We start from the raw sequence: 20438 nt of genomic DNA, 5'->3' as shown, positions 1-20438 counted from the left end.
AAGAGATGCACACACAAATGGGTTTATAACATGGTCCATACCACAGTGCACGTCACATCACAGCTTGCATTGGGCCTTTCTGCTCATAGCAGAGAAGTCAGTTTTGTGAGGAACCCCATTAACTCCAACCAAAAGAAAGAGCAAAAATAGTGGAGTTCTTCATGGGACAACTACGCTCTACACATCCATCCCTACCGAAATAATTTGGCTTAGAGCAGAATTACCAGCCAGAGCCTGGACAAGAAGGTGTTAAGGTATCTGGTGGGGAATGACAGCACTGAAATGGCTTAGCCTTTCCTCAGTCAGAAATACCACACGCAAATTACAGAAATCACAGTGTTGTCTACTCGGTGGAGTATGTCTCCTCAGGGCATTCTTTTCAAGCAGACTGCACCATGGTAAAGGTCAGCATCGTTTACAGAGAAATTTATTTTGTAATACATGGTACACACTGTGCTCTGTACGAGACAACTTACACACAAAACTAGCTTTCTCAGATCGACACAAATCCTCGTGGGCATCTCGCCGCAGAACAAAGAGGAGGGGGAAGCGCTGGTTCAAGCAGCAGATTGCCATACCTGCGTCACACACGTTGGGCAAAATGGACCTGGGTTAGCCCGTGGTACGAGCGCCTGAACGCCCATTCCTCTGCAGCCCTGAGTACTTATTGATCCCTGTTTGATTTTGTTTGGACTCAGGCAATAAACACTGGCAAGGTTAGAGCCCTTGTCCATGTATTTTCAAATCTTTTTCCAGCCATGACTATGGCCAGCATCTGGCCTTGAGTCTCAACTGTAGGGATGCACCTCTGATGGCATTTGGAAACCACTTCCTCGAGTGCAAGAATGATCTGGCACATAATTTCACTTGGCTTTTTATAGCTTTTAGGGCTTACCTGTAAAATTCCACTATCTATGAAATACTAAAGGCGAACTCAAACAAGCTGCAAGTTTGCGAAGGGGTTCACAGTTCTCATTCACATTCCTAGCATTTGAGAACACCTTCAGGTTTTTTTCTGTTTTAAGTGAGGAGCACAAAAAATGCAGCAGGAATTAACTGTTTGGAAACCTCTTTCAGCATCCAAGTTGGTGAAAATTTTTTCTTGAATCTTTTCGTCTTGTTCCCATACCTCCTCTGTTCCCCCTTTCTCCTGGATTACTCAATCATAAAAGCATCCATGTGGCCATGTGTCATGTTTAAATATGACACTCTAAATAGTTTCTATTTAGAGTAATGTGCGTGTGTTATGCCTCCTAGGGAAGGGTGGATTACTACAAGTGTAATGATCCCAAGTGAGAAGCATTTTTTCTGTGCTATAGGACAAATAAGTCCTACTGGCAGAGCTATGGAAAAGCTTCTGGTCCCACCATAGCAGACTCTCAGCACCTTTGTTGATCAGCAGTATCATTCCTCAACATTATCAAAAGTAAAGAGGAGAAAGTGTGGGGAAAACTGTTTTGTAAACAGCAAGACCAACTGCTCACGATGCTCTGCTTTATTTTTAATACAAGGAAAAGCATAGCACTGCAAAGCAGTTTTTAATTAACTGCTTTCTCCCAGCAATACTTTTGGCTCTGTATAACAGTGCCAAGTAGTGATATTTATATAACTCAGCAACGGTTATGATTTTGCTTCAAAAATGTTATTTCAGCGGGACTCTGCTACCACCGAACAAACCCTGGGGCACATGTGGCTGCAGGAGGAGGTTCGGGGAAGAGATGCTCTTTTAGAACCCTCAAATGAAAAGTTTAGTCTTGAACAGGCTCAGAATTATCCTCTTTTCTGAGCTTGTTCCTCCACGTTGGAGAAGGGAAACGGTGGCCAAGACCAAGAACAAAACCACAGACACCAACACTCTCAGTGACACCAACATCCCTTAACACCATCCTCTCCCTCGTAGAGTGGCCACAGCACAGGAATGGGCAAGGACTGACTGAGATTCCTGCGAAGCCGATTAAAAATGCTGTGAGCTCAAGTACTTACTAGGAAAAAAAAAAAAGTTAATATACAGGGATTTCCTGAAAACCATATCCAATACTAACTCCTTCACAACTGTACTGCTACTGGAGGCATCCAGCATGGCTCCCCTGTATTAGTTTTAACCTGCCACAGTCAGCTTCTGCTTTCTCCTGTGGGTTTTCTTAGTTTCTTTTCATTCCTCCGTGCTTCAGAGGGGTAGTTTCCATCCTGGAGAGTGCAGACCCTTGGGGATCTGTGGGGTTCAAAGGGTCTGTAAAGGATAACTAAAAAAGTAAATCCATCATCCATGAGTTTCAAATTAAATAGCTGTGCAGGAGCTGGCCCTGCCACTGGAAAAAATTAAAGTACCTGCCTATTCCAATGGCTGAAAACCATTATTATAAAGCCATTTCCAGAATAAGCTCTTGGGCTTATGCTCTTTCATTTTCCTAAAAACAAGAAACAAATCACCCACAGCAGTCAGGGAGCTGATTTCCCCACCAAAACCCCTCCTTTTGCCCTATTTCCAGAGATTTCATGTCCTTGGCTATGGGTCCCTGCCGTGTCTCACCCCCACGGCGTCAGTGTACTCCTAAAATGAGCTCTTCCTACCTCTCAGTTAACCAAACCTCACAAGAGCAATTACTTAATAAATGAAGATAAAATCTGGATTATCACCAGGATTATTACCAAATCACATACTCTTTTCAGGATTACTCCACTCTGAAAATGCATTTTTTTTTTTCTCCCGCCATGCTCCCCCCCCATAAATCACTATGTACCATGAAAACACTTCTAGCTATAGAGTACACGAGGAATGACCAAATGATTGTCCAAGTGCCAAAGGGTGTCTATAAAGAAGAACCTTACTCAATTCTGCTTAGTAAAAACAGACAGATTACACAAAACAAGTCCCTATATAGGCAGAAAATGAAAGAAACACCAGATTTTTTAATACATCGAGAAACACACCCACAAGTAAGTAGAAGTTAAACCCAGACAAATTCCCAGACAAATGGGAATAACAGAGTATTTTTTTGGAAGGAGTATAGGGGATGCTTTTGCAGTTCTAGTGAATAAGCAGGAGACTCCCACAAAGCCTGGCTACCTTTCTAACCACTAAGCATTAGTCAAATCCAGTTATCAAGATCCACATAGCATAAACAGATGAAATAACACAGCCCACTTGATGCAGAAGGTCAGATCAGGTGAGTGACTTTCTCCTTCCAGAATTAAACACAGAGTTTAAAGAGAGGGCTTGCCTAAACCCAAAGTCTAGTCCAAAATGAGCCCAGACTTCTGGACAGTTCGAGTCCTGGTTTTTTTTCTTGAAAAATGTGTATTGTTTTTTTACAAGAGAGTCTTAAAGAAGTTTCCAAGATGGTGCAAGACCAAGACCAGCATCATATTGAGTTGAGTGCTCCCTCTCACACCAGACCTGTCTCTCTCGAAAGGACGGGAGAGGCATGATGGAGGGCAGGCTAGCTACCCTCGCGCTGAAGAGACTCCCTTCACCTTGCCTACTAGAGATAAACTGCTCCATTGGGTGAAGAAGACCCAACACAGGGAGGCTTCTGAGATGCGTATGGCCACGTGCTGACTAAAGCACCTGTGAGTGCTGTTAACTAAGCTGAATTTGCTACCGTTATTTTTCAGTTTACCCTTAGGTGCCACATACCATTTACATGTCCTGACATGTAAATTGGATTAAAAATGCAATCTGTACTAAAGAGAGTGTAAACCCTGTATTTTGAGATGCTCCAGGGTATGCATTACTTCTAACCTGCTGCCTTCAGGTGAGCAGAAAGCTGGGGCTGATGCTGAGAGGGATCGAAGTGCTAACGAAGGCAGACCCAGCAACTGGGTCCTGGGTGATAGGACTGACATTTCTTGGTTTGCAGTCCAAGACAGAGAAGGTCTGGAAGGACAGTGATGCACTACATATGACCAGCCCCCAAGAGCAGAAAGCAGTCATCTCCCACATGGATGCTGTAAGCATAATCATGACACAGGAAATTATATAGCTGACTAACAAAACCCATGAGGTCTTCTAATGTCTCCTGGACAGGGGATTTCAATCAGATCCAGATACCTCTCCTGTGCGGAGGCTTTTAAAAATGCCACTCGAGTCTACCTGAGACATGGATGTGACAGTCAACACAGGAGCAGGTGTCTAAAGCTTAGAAGATTTCCCTGTGTGTAAATTGATGCAAAGCACAACCCTCTGCACTCACTGACATACCCTTTCTGTTATTTACTAAATCCTCCACAAATCATCCTGCTAATATGTTTACCTATATCAGCTACCCTAGGAGCATATACAGCACTAAAATAAAACAAATCAAATTATGTTAAAATAAAGTGGTATGGGTGTTCCCAACTTGAAGTTATTTAATACTCAACGACAGGGAAAGAAAAACAGTGAAAAATTACCAGAAATACTGACATCAATCTTCCATTTCAAGAGCAATTCAGAGTGATTCCAAATATAGTTGGTCCTATTAAGAAAACAGCTCTCGGGTAAGAGTGCAAACTATGTCATCATAAGAAAGAAAATCAGAAACATATGCTTCTAATGAAAGAAGGAATTTTAAACAAAGTCACTAATTCAAGGCCCTAATAGTAAATCAGAGCCAAGAGGGGAGAAAATGTCTCCATGCCAACCCCATCCTTTTGGGGTGAAATTTGGTGGTGAACTCTGTGCCTGGTCTTTCAGTTTCTAGAAGGAAAACCAACTTAATCCCAGCAGCAAACCCAGCAGGAGAAACCCCCACTTTGTAAGATGCAGACTACGTTCCCCATCCTCTCACAGAAGTGGCCTTTTGGATTCCCTTGTTCCTACAAGGGCTATATTGAGGGAGAAGAGGAGACATGGCCAGTCCCTGGCAGATTCCCCCTCGGCAGGGTGAAAGTCTGGCCTCAGCCAGGGCAGCCTAAATCACCAGTAACACCATAAAACACCCACTGTTCCCACCCATCATCCAGAGACGGCAGAGAGTGTCCCTACGGGAAAGCCAGGATCCCGTGTTGGTTTAGCTGTGCCTGAGTTACGAGGGCATGGAGATGGAGTAACTACCTTTGGAAGAGTAGAGCTACACACATGGGCTATGGCCCTTTTTTTTTTGGATACAGCAATTCAGGAGGCACTGGAAACCAGGAAAGGAGGCTGTGCAGCACGCCTGCTATGTATAAAGCCCTGAGACCACATTGCATGAGTGCACAAGACAAAGTCCTGTAACCCTCATGGGCGACCTCAGCTTAGGTTTTCTTTCCACTTTTACTTTGGGCTGAGATTCTCAAGGGAGCCTCGAAGAGTCATGTAACCAAGTTCAACGACTTTGAATTTTCCTATTGACCAGAATAGCATTAGATCATATTACCCATGTCTATTTGTTAACGACGAGCGCTGGTTTACCCATGCTGATGCCACATGGCTTGGATGCGTGTTTTGTACACCATAAATGGCAAGGACGATGCCTTCAAGACATAAACACTGCGGGACAAGCAGCAGCTCCACTCAACGGCAATTTTCTCACGTGCCCAAAAAACACAGAAGGAAAAGTTTCAAACTTCACCAAAGTTTTCAACTTCCCTCCCACCAACCCACTTGTAGTAAATATAAAAGCAGACAGCCATCGCTATTACAGTAACATAGAAAGGGAAGAACTGGCATTCCTATATAAATGCCAATAAAAGCTACATCTTTGTGGATCCTGCCATATCCACATACTTGTTGTGACTCACATAAGGGAGCATTTAAAAAATAATGCAAAAGCCCTTTCCTCTTTGGTTTCAGTTAGAAATCCCCTATTATCCCTTTTAAGAGCAAAGTTGTGAACAGCCACTTTTTTCTGTTCTAATTACCAAGCTTAGAGCAGACATGGGAGTGACCAGATTGCTTTGCTCTGGAGAGATGCTTCTTGACAAAATGTATTACACCAACTACTGCTGCTGCACATGGACTCTTCTGCTTTTGGTGGAGGGGAAAAAAAAGTCTTAAACAGCTGAAAAACAACCCCACACTGATGTGTGTTTTTCAAACAAGTATTTTGGCATGAGTTAACTGTTGCACTCGGTGCCCAGTCCACCGACGTCTGAATCTGTTCCAGTTGCCTGCAGGGAATGGCTGCTTAGCTGAAGCTGTAAAGATATATATGTGTAAGTCCAAAAAGGTCCCAGTTTAATCCCTGGCGTGTCAGTCAAGACAAGAGATATCAATCACAAAGGTATGAAGATATTTGAAGCAGGCTGTTATTCTATTTGGTGGGAACCAAACAGATTATATATAGAAATTTTGGACTCATCTCAGAAGGAGTCAGTGCTGGTGTGCAAAAACGTATCTGGCACACTTCACTGCTATGCATTTGTCAGTTGTTTTGGATTCAGTATAGAGCTATAATAGATATTAGATTATTTGCTAAAGCTTCCTGCTAATATCCCTTCTCAAAGTTATTGAACAAACTTTTAAGAAAAAGAAATCAATTCTGCTATTTATATTTTTCAATGCCTTCAAAAAAGAGTGTACTGTCTCTAAGAAAGCTTGAATTCACCCATGTCTACTCTCCCTGATAAAAAAATTAACGGGGAAGTAAAGGAGGTAATGGCATTCCTGTTTAATATAATGTTCCATAATTTTAATTTGATAAAATATCTGGCAAAGTAAAATCTAGCTTTCACATATCCTTAGGGAAATGATTTCATAGTCCACTTACTAATACAAATTGTCAATATTAAAACTAAACCACAGGTTTCTGCACTTACAGAGATTTCAGAACTGGGCAATATAGCCAGATGTCTCTGATAGCCAGACACATAGAAACATGGTATTAGGCTTTACTTTGAAAACTGATTTTATTAATAGGTTTAAAGTCCTATAGTTGCAGAAGCACAATCCCCTAGTATGGCCACTTTTAATTCAGAATAAAAACAATCTATTCTGATTAAGCCAATGACTTATGAACATAAGGCAATATTAAAAAATTAGAATTTCTGATTTAAAAAAAAAGAAATCAATGCTTAATTTGGAACAAAATTATCATCACCATTTCCTTGGTCAAACTGAGCACTAGGGCAGACCACAGACTAAATGAGCATCTTGTATGTCTGTCTTTGTTAAAAGACAAAGTCCATACCGACAGATTTAACTTTTTTTTTAACTTTTTCTTCAAACCTTCTACTGAACACAAACAAAGTGTTGTATGAGTAAGCATTATCAGAGTGAATCAATAGGTATTACAGATGACAACTGCAGACTTAGTTGGCCAAATACCAATTAATTTATGCAGCTGTCAGTTCAGGATATATTGGATATATTCCAGACACAGACGTTGCTGTTAGGTTTAAGCTGGCGCAGTTGAAAGTGGGATGGAGTGCAAATATTTTTCCATTTTATTATGGTCAGAGCCAGCCCCCCTCTGGTTCAAGACACCTAGAATCATGACCTTAATGAGACACAAAATGTAATTGTGATTCATCTTCCATAAATGAAAACAGGAGGTAGAAGTTGCCAACGGAGCTGTTTTAAATTCACGCTGGAGTCACACATCACAAAAACTTGCCCACTGATAACATTACTGGTCTAATGTCATATAACAGAGGCCAAAAATACAGCAACTTGTATTCATAAAGCATTTTAGCATGCAGCTAAGAGCAAGCAACTGCTTTGGACAAGGAGTGCTCATGAAAACTGACATTTCAGATAAGATTTCTGTTTCTACCTTCTTGAACTGACATTTTTGGAATACTTGTTTTTCCTCCCTGTACATTCTGATCCACTTAGAAATGTATATTTGATGATTTCCACAGCAAGTCAGATCTGAGCTCGGATGCAGCTGCGTACCTTGAGGATGCTTCCAGCTGGCCAGATGAACCCTACCTTGCATTTACTCGTTTTCCTTTATGCAGTGCTTCACAAATTATAATTCTAATTCACCACTCAGATACTCCAGTGTTTTATGAGTTAATGCAATGGATTTTAATAGCATGAAAGTAAGATAAAGGAATATCCACTGAGGTGCTTGGACTGTGCATGTAAATAACTTGCCCATCATCAAAATGTGGTCGTCTTGTGTTAAAAACTAACTGGCTCCCAACAGTGCATCACAACAGCTTAATACAAAACACTTAATTTCTCCAGTTAATATTTCAAGATTAAGTTAGAGAAGACAGGCAAAATGCAATATGTTGATATTTTGACAAGGACATCTTCACTTTCCTAATGCCATGAAACCTTTAAGCAGCCTTTTATACTTTTTCCAAATGAAGAAAGGACTTTAATGGAAAAAAACCTTAGTTTTGGACAAAATATTCCAGATTACCTATTACCTTATTTGTGAGAAAAAAAAAAACCACAAACAGAAAAGGAAGTATTTTGCCTAACGAAGCCACTTAGGACTACATCTTCAGCAGCTTTTCGGCACCAACACATCCTTGAAGGTCTGGGCTGCAAGCACTTGTGAAAATGCTTTCCGTACTACTACTGCACCACCCACAAAACGCTGCATCTTCTACACACTATGTTGTAGCACTGCTTTGAAAAAGCCATTGCAACCTGTAACTGCTCACATCTACTGTGGTTTGGGATAGTCTCGCAGCTGCATGTCCTCCCATGCAAAAACTAACCCACTTTAGCTTCTGTGAGCTCCGTAATCCCAAAACAAAGGCATGTGCTTGCAAATTAGGTAACTCTCAGCTTTAAACACGTGGGTGTAACAAAGACAGACCTTATGCATCCAGATATAAAGCTGAGTCACGTATCAAACTGTTAGATCTTATTAAAGAGTCTTTATGCATCTTAACAATTCTTTCATTTTAGGTAACAGACAACGGCGCATATAATCAGATACTTGTGCCAATGAAACACAATTGTAACCATCTTCATGAGTAATAAATACTGGAAAATAGAGTATATATTCTTGTTCTTTAGCTAGGAGCTCTGAAAGGACCCCAGCTTTGTTATTCCAGCTATGCACAGGATGGGGTCCACATAAAACACACATCTGGCACAGAAGCAGACTCCAGCCAAGGCTGAAAAACCCATTCTGCTAATTTGAAAGCATCTTAGAGCAACTATTTCAGAAAGCAGCTGTTTCTTCCACAACACATCGAATTATTTTCCAAGCTGGAGCTCTGAGTGAGGATGTGCTTTCATCCCCTCTGACCTGCGTTCTCCTCCCAGCATGGATATGCCATTTTTTGAGTCGAGTCAGGGTATGGGGTGACCTTGAAGAACAACAGTTACGGAAAGGAGTTTTGGTAAACCATTGCTGCCCAGAAGAGAGGACAGCTGCATTGTCACCCAGTAATTACAGCGAAATGACTTATCACACTATAACCTACTTGAAGGAACACAACTGTCTGCATATGCGCAGCGCGAAGGCAGACGGAAACACAGAAATGCCGCATACCATCGCTAAAGCTATTACAGAACACACTGCATGTAAATGAAACTGTATAAGACCAGAGAAGATACAAAGGATTTTGTTTGTGTTTACTTATTTCAGAGGGGATTTTTCTCTCTCATTTAATGTATTTTAGGATTTTTAAGACGCCTTGATCTGCTTCCCTACATCTGCTTACATCTAATCTAGCATGAAACACAATCCAGGCAGTCCTGGCTGCAAAGTCTTCCCCTGCAAAGTTTCTAGCATCTCAGTGATCAAAAACGGTGTCAGCTTTGTTTTGGGTTTCACATTTTTTTCACCCGCATGAATTCTTTGCGGCAACATAATTTGCTTAACAAGAAGTCAACTGCTAGAGCCAAGGCAGAGCTGTCCTGTGCCATACCCACATATGCAGGGTCAGATTCACTTTTGCCTGAAACCTGAGAAGGGCAATTCATCTAGTCTGCATCTCCTCGATTCAGGAGATGATCTCATGGTCTAAAGCTGATGTCAGCCTCCAGGCATGCCCAACTGTCCCCCTACCCTGAAGGGTTTTGTAGCTCCTGGCTCCTTCCCATCCCTAACCTGCCTCCTGCCTGCGGTAGTGCCCAGCAGCGAGGGTGGCTCCAAAGGCACCAAGGTCGCACCAGGCACCCAGGTCAGCCCAGCAGATCCATAGGGGCAATGACGAAGTGTATCCATGCGGGATGCCAACAGATATATTCTTGGAAGGGCCCTACTCTTCCACTACTGACATCAATGCCATTCCTGGTACCACTGAGTATCACCCCCTAACTGGTAGCCGCGCGCCCAGGCACCCCGAGCCACCCTTGGGGCTGCGGGACCCCGCTGGGGAGCCAGCTTTTGGGGTGCCCTGGATTTTGCAGTTGGCAAGGCTTGGAGCACGGTCGTGCGGGGAGGGCAGAGTCAGCCTTCTGTCACCCCAGTGCAACTGCAATGGCATGAGCAAGCCAGGTTTTAACAAGTAAATCTACATAAAAGCTTTCTCTGAAAGTGATTACTTAATATAACAACCAGCTGTCTCTTCAATTCTTGCTGAGGCAGCCTATCTTCTCACCATTATTTACAGAAGGGGAAAAAAAAAAGCCGCAAGCCTGTTTTGTCTGTAGGGTAAGCAAAGCTTCAGAGAAATAATGTTACCTGACAGACAGAGACACGGAGTGCTTTTTTTATTTTTTTCCTTTCCTAACCATCCCACTCATTTCTTTACAGGAAAAAGAGCTCTTAATGCTGGGGTGTAAAGAGGTAATTAGTCATTAACCCCTTAAACCCCAAGCCCACAGCTTTTTGTACATCAGCTACATGATCTAATTACCATCACTTTTACGTTAGCACTTATCAACACAGGATCAGAGTATCTCCTCTTCAATTCAGCTGTCCCTGTACTCCAGCTGCATGACCTTGCACAGAAAAATAATTACCATAGGAGAGTATTAGTGGGCACCAGCAGAGCCTTCAGACTGGGAAAACTGAGTATGGGACCATTCAGGCCAGCAAGGGCTGTTTTTTTGACCCAGAGACAGCCATGGCTTGAATAGATGGGTCTGTCCCACAAAGTCACTCAGGAATGTTCATCTGAATTAATTAAATGTCCAAATTTATGTTGGGGCACATCAAACTTCTGCATAGCCAATTTTATTCAGAATTAATGTAGCCTTTGATTCCAAGTTAAATTGCAGAGAAGAGTTTAGTAACAGGTAACTAATGGGTTTCAAAACTAAATTTGGATTAATCTTCTTAGAGGCTATCGGGTTAGCCCCCAAGGGATGAGTCCTTACAGAGACAAGAATCTGGGACAGAGAGGTTTTAGGGGGAGTTTGTCAGTGGGCTACTGAAAAGGAGCAAAAAGGTACCATTTTTTAAATTACCCTTTTAGTCTTCCTGTAAATCTTCAGAAGGGGTGATTTTCCACATTTGTTATCAAGGGTATCCTCTTCAATGTCAGGAATGGTGCTACCTCCTGGGATGGAGCAAGGGGCCCCTTTGACCATCATCTGATTTACGGGAGAGCAGGAACATGCACACTTTCACCCACTTTAGGAAAACTTTTCATTGCTGTTTTCTGTTTAGTTTTGAGATGGGTACAGCCCTGACCTCCCCAACTTTGCAGAAGGATGCCTCCCCCCACCTCTCCTTGCTCCTTATTATAGCAGCAACTCCTGGCTGTAGGTGCAGGCATATAAGGAGCAAGGCAGCCGCCTGGGCATGAATCACTGTCTGAACAACCAGTCATCCCTCTCCGTCTTCCGAGGAAATGGGAATGGAAAGCACCGGCAGAATTTTAGCTGACCTGCTAGAAACAGTTCGATCGCGTTGTTTAACAGGAAAAATGGCTTCAGTCCGCAATCAGGCATGGCTCTGATTTGTAATAAGGAATTTAACGGTGCCTCTCCCAGAGGAGTAAAGAGGAGGGGGTGAGAGTAGGAGATACCTAAATAGTTTAGAAATGATTTTTAAAATCCCTGTTCAGCAGAAACTAGCTAAAGCAGAGTATGATTTGCTAGCTAAACAGTATTTGCTTAACAAGACACTTAATAGCAGTAATGTGCACAAATAAGTAATCAATACACCTGGGTGCAGGGCTACACACAGTTTATTGTTCCTCCCCTTGCTTTGCTCTGACTCAGCGCTGAATCTGTATGATTGTGCAGGTATTACCCAGGCAGCTAGAAAGTTTCTTGTGATAAATAGTGGTGTAGCCAAGAAAAAAAAGAAAACAAATCAGACATTTTTCTCTCTCTGACTCTTACAAGGTTGGGGTTTTTTCTGTTTAACTAGAACCTCAGGCTGGTGCTTTTCTGCAGTCCAACTCTTCGCACCACCTACTGCCTTCAGGAACCCGTCTGACAGACGACTCATCTTTCAGCATGTTCACACCTGCATAATTACCATAAGTGGAAGAAATTTCCTCTGTTCTACAGCAGACAGTGGAAAGGATTGCATTTACCTTTGTGCTCAAAACCAGAAAACGGTTGCTTTCAGAGCAGGTTATGAAATACCCTACATCTCAGGTCAGGAAAAGTTTGTGTCACATGAAGGCGACCATGTGCTGTCGTTCTCCACAGCCAGTTAGTTACTAGAGCTGTGATAGTCCTGTCCTAGAGATCCAGTTTTCTTCCTCAAACAGATTCTAAACCATAGCATGTTTCTGCAAAAGAAATAAAGTTTAAAGCCTAAAAATTATGCAGGTCAGCTTCTCACCTGATTTTGTGATGAGATGAGATGTGCTTGCAGCCCAGAAAGCCAACTGTACCCTGGGCTGCATCAAAAGAAGCGTGGCCAGCAGGTCGAGGGAGGGGATTCTGCCCCTCTGCTCTGCTCTTATGAGACCCCACCTGCAGTACTGCGTCCAGCTCTGGGGCCCCCAACATAAGAAGGACATGGACCTGTTGGAGCGGGTCCAGAGGAGGGACATGAAGATGATCAGGGGGCTGGAGCACCTCTCCTATGAGGACAGGCTGAGAGAGTTGGGGTCATTCAGTCTGGAGAAGAGAAGGCACTGGGGAAACCTTATAGCAGCCTGCCAGTACCTAAAGGGGGGCTACAGGAAAGCTGGAGAGGGACTTTTTACAAGGGCATGTAGTGATAGGACAAGGGGCAATGGCTTTAAACTGAAAGAGGGCAGATTTAGACTAGATGCAAGGCAGAAGTTCTTCACTGTGAGGGTGGTGAGGCGCTGGCACAGGTTGCCCAGAGAAGCTGTGGATGCCCCATCCCTGGCAGTGTTCAAGGCCAGGTTGGATGGGGCTTGGAGCAACCTGGTCTGGTGGAAGGTGTCCCTGCCCATGGCAGGGGGGGTGGAACTAGATGGTCTTTAAGGCCTCTTCCAACCCAAACCATTCTATGATTCTAAGACTTTGCCCTGTGTCCAGCTACAGGCAGTCAGCACACAATTAGAAGAAACAGCAATCCTTGTGCACCAGTGCATCATCTGGGCACTAATCAAAGCCATTAAGAAAACCCCCCTCCTGATGCAGTACCGAACACAGGTGCCTATCAGAATTTCACCCTGCTCTGAAGCATCCCTTTAGGCCTGAGCTCAGCAAAGTGAGCTCAACCTACTCACCAATTTCACTGGAACAAATAACCATCTAAAATTAGGCACATGCTTAAACACTTTGTCAGGCTTAGGCTCCTGGATTAACTGCAGACTTAGTCTTTCCCAGCACTGCACTCGACAGCGAGCTCCTTCCCACTCCGTCCCCACCCATCCGAGTTTTCGGGGAATGTTGCCATGGATTTCCACGGGACACAAAAGAGTCCATATTGGAAGAACCCTGTTAAGGTTGCTAGGCGTAAATATTGACTTAACGGCTCTTCCGCCTTTTTTCTTTTTTAAGAACAGATTTGTTGGCCATGGCTGGAAAAATAAAATGATGGAGTATGCATGATTCACTCTGGCACTCACACAAACATGCAGATCAGTTGGCTGGCAGCTCGCTCCTCTGTTAGCAGAACATCGCTTCTAAAATGTGTCATTTTGTTTTGGCAGCAAGAGCGTCCAAGCCCGCAGACAGAGAGATAAAATCTCCTACCTTCCATGTACTTCACATGGGGACCGCTGACCTTCCCCAACACAGAACATTTGATTAATACTTCCAACAGCTTTTTAGCTGAGACACACAGAAGGACTGACGGGACGCTGCAATAGTTTCATGCTAAAAGCCCAGCCCAGAAACCTCCTTTCTTCCACCCACCCTCTTGGGTCTGCTGACACGAGAAAGGACCGCAAAATGAACTGCAGGTAAAGCTTTTGATTTGAAAGCGTTCTGAATAAAGGCTATTGCACAGACAATAAATACTGAGACAGATAATAAATAAATATTGTGACAGAAGGTCACATGGGAAGTCAGCAGCAGAGGTGAGAGGGGACCCAAGGGTTTTGGTCATTGGATTCATGCTCTCATCACCAGGTTCTACTTCCTATAGTACTCCATGCACAGATATTTAATCCTGAATTTAAAAAACGCTATTTAAAATGTGACTTCAACACATGACATAATTCAAACCCTTTTCCATATTGATTCTGCCAGATCCAGATGATTTGGCAGGACTGCCACTGGGACAAACCTCCACCAGGGCAGCCTGAGGGTACAAAGTATATGTGATACTTGTGTGTACCAGTCCTGGACACGGCCAGCACAATCTCTGACTGTCCCTAAAAACCTGCTCACCACACACAGGGGCATGAACAGTTCACGTGAGAGCTGGCAGAGGCTGCAGGGAGTATATTCAGGATTCCCCGTAGATCCCCATTTGACGTACAACCAGGGGAACTCAAGAAGAGTTGCGTTTCACAGCACTCAGCAGACGTCTGCCAGAAAGCAAATACCTCATCAGGAGGAAGACAAAAATCTAGTGATTGAATATAGGAGGAGAAAGTCCCCTGTCAGACAAGAGATCTTTCTCTAAAGGATCACAGAGAGTTTGCTTGCATTTCAGCTAGGCAGAGCATCCTCTGGGACTTGTATCCCGTCGGAATTTAAGCACCCCCAAAGGCATAATGCAAAACCAGAAAGGGAGACCAGGATCAACACACGTGCGTACTTATATTTGCTTTGCATCCGTCCTCTGCGGCTCTACACCTTCCTCTCAGGGAACAGGGACCAATTCCTCCTGCCAGGCATCCTCTGGTCACATCCCCTTCAGAAGTGGCAGTTCGGTACACGGCACGTTAAGGCTGCGGCACCTCACAGCCATGCAGGGCAGCCCAGGGCCCCGGCATCCTACCCACTAATTAGACAACACACAAACTAGCCATCCCCACTCAGTATTAAGCTACCAGAAACAAAAGCAAGGACACTGAGATACCTTTGGAGCTTAGCAACAGCTGCTCAGGATCCACTCCACCCATCTCAAATCTCTTTTTACTGACAGCTTTTGAAGCAGAGAATTCATTGAACAGGGAAACAGGTTGATATCCCCTCTCCTCAACTGTAGGCAGATCCAGTTTGTTATTTTCTAAGCGTTTCCTTGGTGGCACATACAAATTCAATACTGTGTCTGCTAGCAAAGATGTCTATTTTCAGAATAGATACAATGACATGCAAAGTTTGTATCGGCAACAGCTAAGTAGAAGACATCAGGAGATAAAAAAGGAAAAATCTCTCTTAAGGTCCTAATGTGCATAGGACAAGAGACCGAGTAGATCTAATTGTATGAAATTAAGGAATTTTCTGCCCACTCACTCTCCTGCCCTTGCAGCTGGAATAGCACGGCCTGGGTGCTGCCTCCTGGTTTCTCAGGAAATTGTTTGCAGGGAACAGAAGCATTTCACAACACAGAAGCAAGAAATAACCTAAATGATTTCTCTGCTCTAATAGCTTAGGTTCAAGGCTGATGCAAGGCAATCCTTACTGCACGCCAGTATTGCTGCTCTTATACCCACACACAAGTATCAGCAGACAAACACATATAGACAAAGACTGTTTCAAAGCTGCCAGTTGTTGGCCATTATTACCTGGTTATGGAGACGGCAACGGTTGAGCTTTATGACAGGTTCTCAATAACACTACACAGCAAGACAACACGCTGCGTTTATCACTGGCTTTACATTGTACTGACCTGATACGGGTCCAGCAATGGGAAGGCAACGGCAACAAATGCTTGTAGCTGTTTGGAGCCCCACTTATGGCCCTCCACTGAAAAGGATCCCCTCTGCTTACTGAGATGGCTGAGTTTGCCCTTGAACCTGCTCCTTTGGCTTAGGCTGTCTGAGCATTTAGTTTAGAAGCATCTAGTTAGTTTTAAAGATTTAAGGTCAGTTTTGTCACATGGTGCCCAGATGATCAACCATCAGCTTCTACATGACCAAGAGCTGCGGCAAGAAGTCCCACTAGGCACAGCAGTGGAGTAGGAATCAGAGTGCCTTAGCCCAATGTAGACTTCTATATAATTGTACTACTTTTAATTCAATGAGAAGGTACTTTTAGAAGTTTAAAACAAGTTACATGGATGAATCCTAAAGTGACCAATCTCTTTCCATTTCCTAGAAAGTCAGTCAAGGGTGACGAGTTCAGCCCCAAGTGTCTCTGAATCCCACCTCCAGGGCATAAGACAAGGAAGAGGTAAGAATCAAGTCTCTAATGACTACACTGAATTCACAGCAGTTGTGAGCTGACTTTTTCTTATCCATGTATTCCCGCCATGGTCAGGAAAAATACACGCCATGGACAACCCTGATAAAATAGAAGTTGCCCTGGAAAATCACTTCCAGAAGTGGCAGAGGTACTTCTCCATGGTACAAGTTACCACCATCTCCTACGACAATTAATAGCATGCCACAGTTTTAGAGCAATTAGTATGCAGACTGTTTTAAGCACTTGGAAATTATAACCCTGCTCTTGCTCTCCTCAAAGCCAGTGACCCTACTGCTGATGTTATTAGTGGATAAGGTCTTTTTATGGCATCATAGGCTTTACTCCAGCCTAGCTCCTCTTCTTTCCCACTTTGCAGTCATCTGGCTGTATTAACACAAAAGAAAACCAGAGCATTTCTCAAAACATTTTCAGCATCATTTAAACTCAGGTGATGTTGTCTGTCTGTGATGGGCTGAACAACCTGTCAGTCACGCTTGTCAATCACTGTTCCTGCTCCTTAACTGCAAGAGTCTAACTGAAGTGAAGAAGCAGAAATGAAGGTCTGATACTTACTTTCTCAGGACTGCAATTTCATTCTCTATGCTGCTTTCCTTTCCCTTCAGTGCCTTCTTGGGAATGCACTTGACCGCAAAGAGTTTCCCACTCGCTCTCTCTTCAGCCAAAACAACTTCGGAGAATGCACCCCTGAAAGAAGAAAAGAAAAACCCTGGTTTTAACTGGTGCCTTTTCTTTGGAAGCTGTTAACTGAAACATAACCACTGAATATAGTTCTTCTGGTGCCTTTTGAAAGCTGCTCTTGCTAATCACAGCAATGGCATTACGAGCATCTTTCTTTGCCTTTACAAGCATATGCAGACATTCACACTCAGGCAAAACGTTAAAGGCTTACCAAATATAACAATTTTAATAAAGAACCATAGTCCAGCAGAGGTATGAGCAAAGCTCGAAAATCAAAAAGTACTATTTCTGCACACCGGGGCATGGACCACATAGTCCGGCTGCGGATTTGATGGACAACGTACTTCTCCCCTTCCCGAGGTTTTTGGAGGTTTAAATCACACAGCAGCACAAAGTCCCTAGGACTAAGTGCCGCACCAGTGCCAAGAGTGCTCCCAGTTCCTCAGTGACCACAAGAGGTCAGGGCCTTCACTTTGGTCCTCCCTGGCAGCCCAGAGCATCTCCTCACCGTTGGCTCAACCCTGACTCAGACAGGGAAGCGGCGTCAGAATTTCTCTATGTACACCGAGTTGTTCCACAACACAAACCGCTCTGTGTGTAATCGCTAAAGCCAAAGAATCGGATTAAATCACAAGTCCAAACGTCAGCCTTAACGGCAGCCTCCCTACAGTTACCCCAGAGAGGATTACACAAATAAAGAAACTTCATCACAGCAGCCAGTCACTAATTGCCAAGAGTGGGCAGTGCCTCTCCTTCATTAGGTTATTCCACAACAGCGTATTATTTCTTGCACTCTCATCACTTCCTCCAAAGCATCTGGACCTTACTGGGGAGAAGCCAGGAAAATGTTACAGTCCGTGCTACATAAACTTTTTTTCTGTTCTCACACAGTTTTCTGAGTATTTGAGCAACATTCAGACAGACAACGCTGGCCTGAACAGACCTTTGCTCTGGCATATTGGGGCCACTCTCATGTTCCAGGGCTCGTTACTGGTTTAGCAGTGAGGTACTGGGCAAGACAGCATTGGCCTGATGAGGAACAGCAAATCTTTGCTCCTATTCACCAAAACCTCCTCCTGAAGCACCTGCTTTGTCCGACAGACATCAGAGCCAAGGACTTGTCTAACCGGATCACAGCCGGAAGATCCACCAGCTGAAGGATCATATTTTATTTATACAAAATAAAAACAGGCAGGACACTTTCTTTCATTCCCCCCCCCCCCATCAGTAGATATTCTGCTCTTCTACATAGCTCTCCATGAAAAGAGCTCAGGAGCAGGCTGAGCAAACCCAACCGTGCTCCAGTCTGCTCTTAAAACATTAATGTTTGACCACAACTTCATTTGGCTACCACCAACTTTCTCTGACTTTCATTCCACACAACTGCTGCTTATCTAGATGTTTGCGGATAAACAGAAGCCTTTCCTTTCCTGGCCAGGCTCTTCCTTTTGAAGTCACGCACTTTGATGACACAACCAAGCAGCTGTGACCTCACCAACGGTTCCCGAGTTGCAAAATGACCGAGTGAATCATTAAACCTGTGGATAAGCGGATAAACAAAAGGAAGAGGCTGCTGCTTTGGAAAGAAAGTGCCTGTTTACCCAGGAATGCTTTTGTAGCCAGCAGCGATAGGGAAATAGCGACGGGAAGTTTAGGAACGGATGAAAAGAGACTTTTGCAAACTGTTACAGCAGATGTTTGACAGCTTGTCTACATGTGGCAGTGACCCTCTGAACCAAGAATGTTTTGTCTCATTTTTCCCAAAAAGGACAGACTCTGACCACATTTACGCCACTCTAAGTACAGGAACAATTCACTGTTTTCTGCTTTGTGTATAATCTCCCACGGCATGTCAGAGCATCACAGGCTGCAACTTAAGAGTCCACACAACTGATCCTAATGGCTTGCGCAATCGAGCCACCCAAAGTGTTTTTAAAGACCTATTCTTTGCTTTCCTATTATCAACAGTCCTAGTCATTCGATTCACCAAATAGGCTTTTCATCCTGAACCTCATGCTTGGGACAGCCAGACCAGAACTCCAATAAAATCCTTTTACTGGAAAGCCCCAAGACCTCTCAGTGCTTATCGGCTTTGGTTGCAGACCAGGGAGCTCAGAAACTCACAGGACTGCTCCCAGCTACATTTCATGAACCCCTTAAGCCCCATCTGCTTAAGCTTTCAACACCGCACTTCACTCCGGCTGTGTCTTGAACAAGCTTTTTGCCTTCAGTTAAATGCTGTTAAAAGCAGCATATTCATACCGGTCGTTTACTGATCACATAGGTTTCCCAGTGTTTACGATATTATAAAAACACAGAGAGCTCCCATCCCAATCTGGATTTCATTGCTGTTCTCAGACAGCAAAATAAAGGAAATCCCTTTATATCCCTCTACACCATAAAGCCAGCTTTGGGAAACGCCTCTATTTCAGTTGGCTTCACCATTTTCTGGATTTCTTTCTCCACTTACCAGGACAGCCATGGGGTTCAATGGTTGGAAACAGCCTCTGTGAATTGAAATGAAATTTTGGGGGGAGCTCCGAGATACTCATAAAACCCAATTCCATATCTCCTTAATGACCTTTCTCATTAAAGCATGAAATAAGCTGAACCTCAGCTAAAGCATTCGCTCACATGTCAACCCTGAGCACTGACAGAGCACCTTTTTTTTTTTTTTTTTTTTTTTTTTTTTTTTTTTTTTTACACTGAGTTTTATATGAGGCCATGGCATGAAATTGCTGGTGCTGGGAAGAGCCCCCGGGCAACGAGGGGGGAGCACTGGGGTGGATCTGCTGGGAAGGCAGGAGGGAGACGCAAGGCAGCCTACGCTGTCCTGTGCATTATATATGCTCCTGTGTTCACAGGGCAAGGGGGCTGGGGAGGAAAGCAACAAGTCAAGGGACAAAAAAAAAGAGAAGTGCTGGAAGGAAAGAGAAGGGAGGGAGCAGCTACAGATAAGGATCAAAGAGTTAAACACAGACTGAGAGGAATGAATGGTATAGGGCAAGAAGAAAGAAAGGGTAGCAGGGAGCATCAGCAAGGAAAAGGCAGCAAAGACACTCCTGGGGTCTGCTGGAGTCGGCGGAGAATCAGAAATAATAGTGAATAGATGGGCAAGCAATTATCATCATTTCAAACACACAGTTGAATTTATCTACCCTTAACGATCCAGTCCAGCCCCCACTAAACCCCTCTTGACTCATGCATGAAAAGACAAATACCAGAGAGAAAGTCAGAAAGACAAGGCTGCTTGTTTTCTTGCTAACAGCAATATAACCTACAGCAAATTCTCTGCCCC

The 20438-nt window shown here is 43.8% G+C and overlaps 1 protein-coding gene across 1 annotated transcript in view; it reads right to left on the bottom strand.

The window, feature by feature from the left end:
* CAMK1D (calcium/calmodulin dependent protein kinase ID) overlaps nucleotides 1-20438 on the bottom strand; it is a 231281-nt gene that overhangs the window by 115996 nt on the left and 94847 nt on the right. Inside the window, exon 2 of the mRNA XM_069801611.1 lies at nucleotides 17015-17146. Within this exon, the coding sequence (XP_069657712.1) occupies nucleotides 17015-17146 (132 nt within the window). The remainder of the gene's footprint in view (nucleotides 1-17014; nucleotides 17147-20438) is intronic.

This window comes from Haliaeetus albicilla, chromosome 14, assembly GCF_947461875.1.
Source record: "Haliaeetus albicilla chromosome 14, bHalAlb1.1, whole genome shotgun sequence".
In the NCBI taxonomy this organism is placed as follows: domain Eukaryota; kingdom Metazoa; phylum Chordata; class Aves; order Accipitriformes; family Accipitridae; genus Haliaeetus; species Haliaeetus albicilla.
Note: the sequence above shows the minus strand (reverse complement) of the source record. Positions and strands in the feature narration are given on the sequence as shown.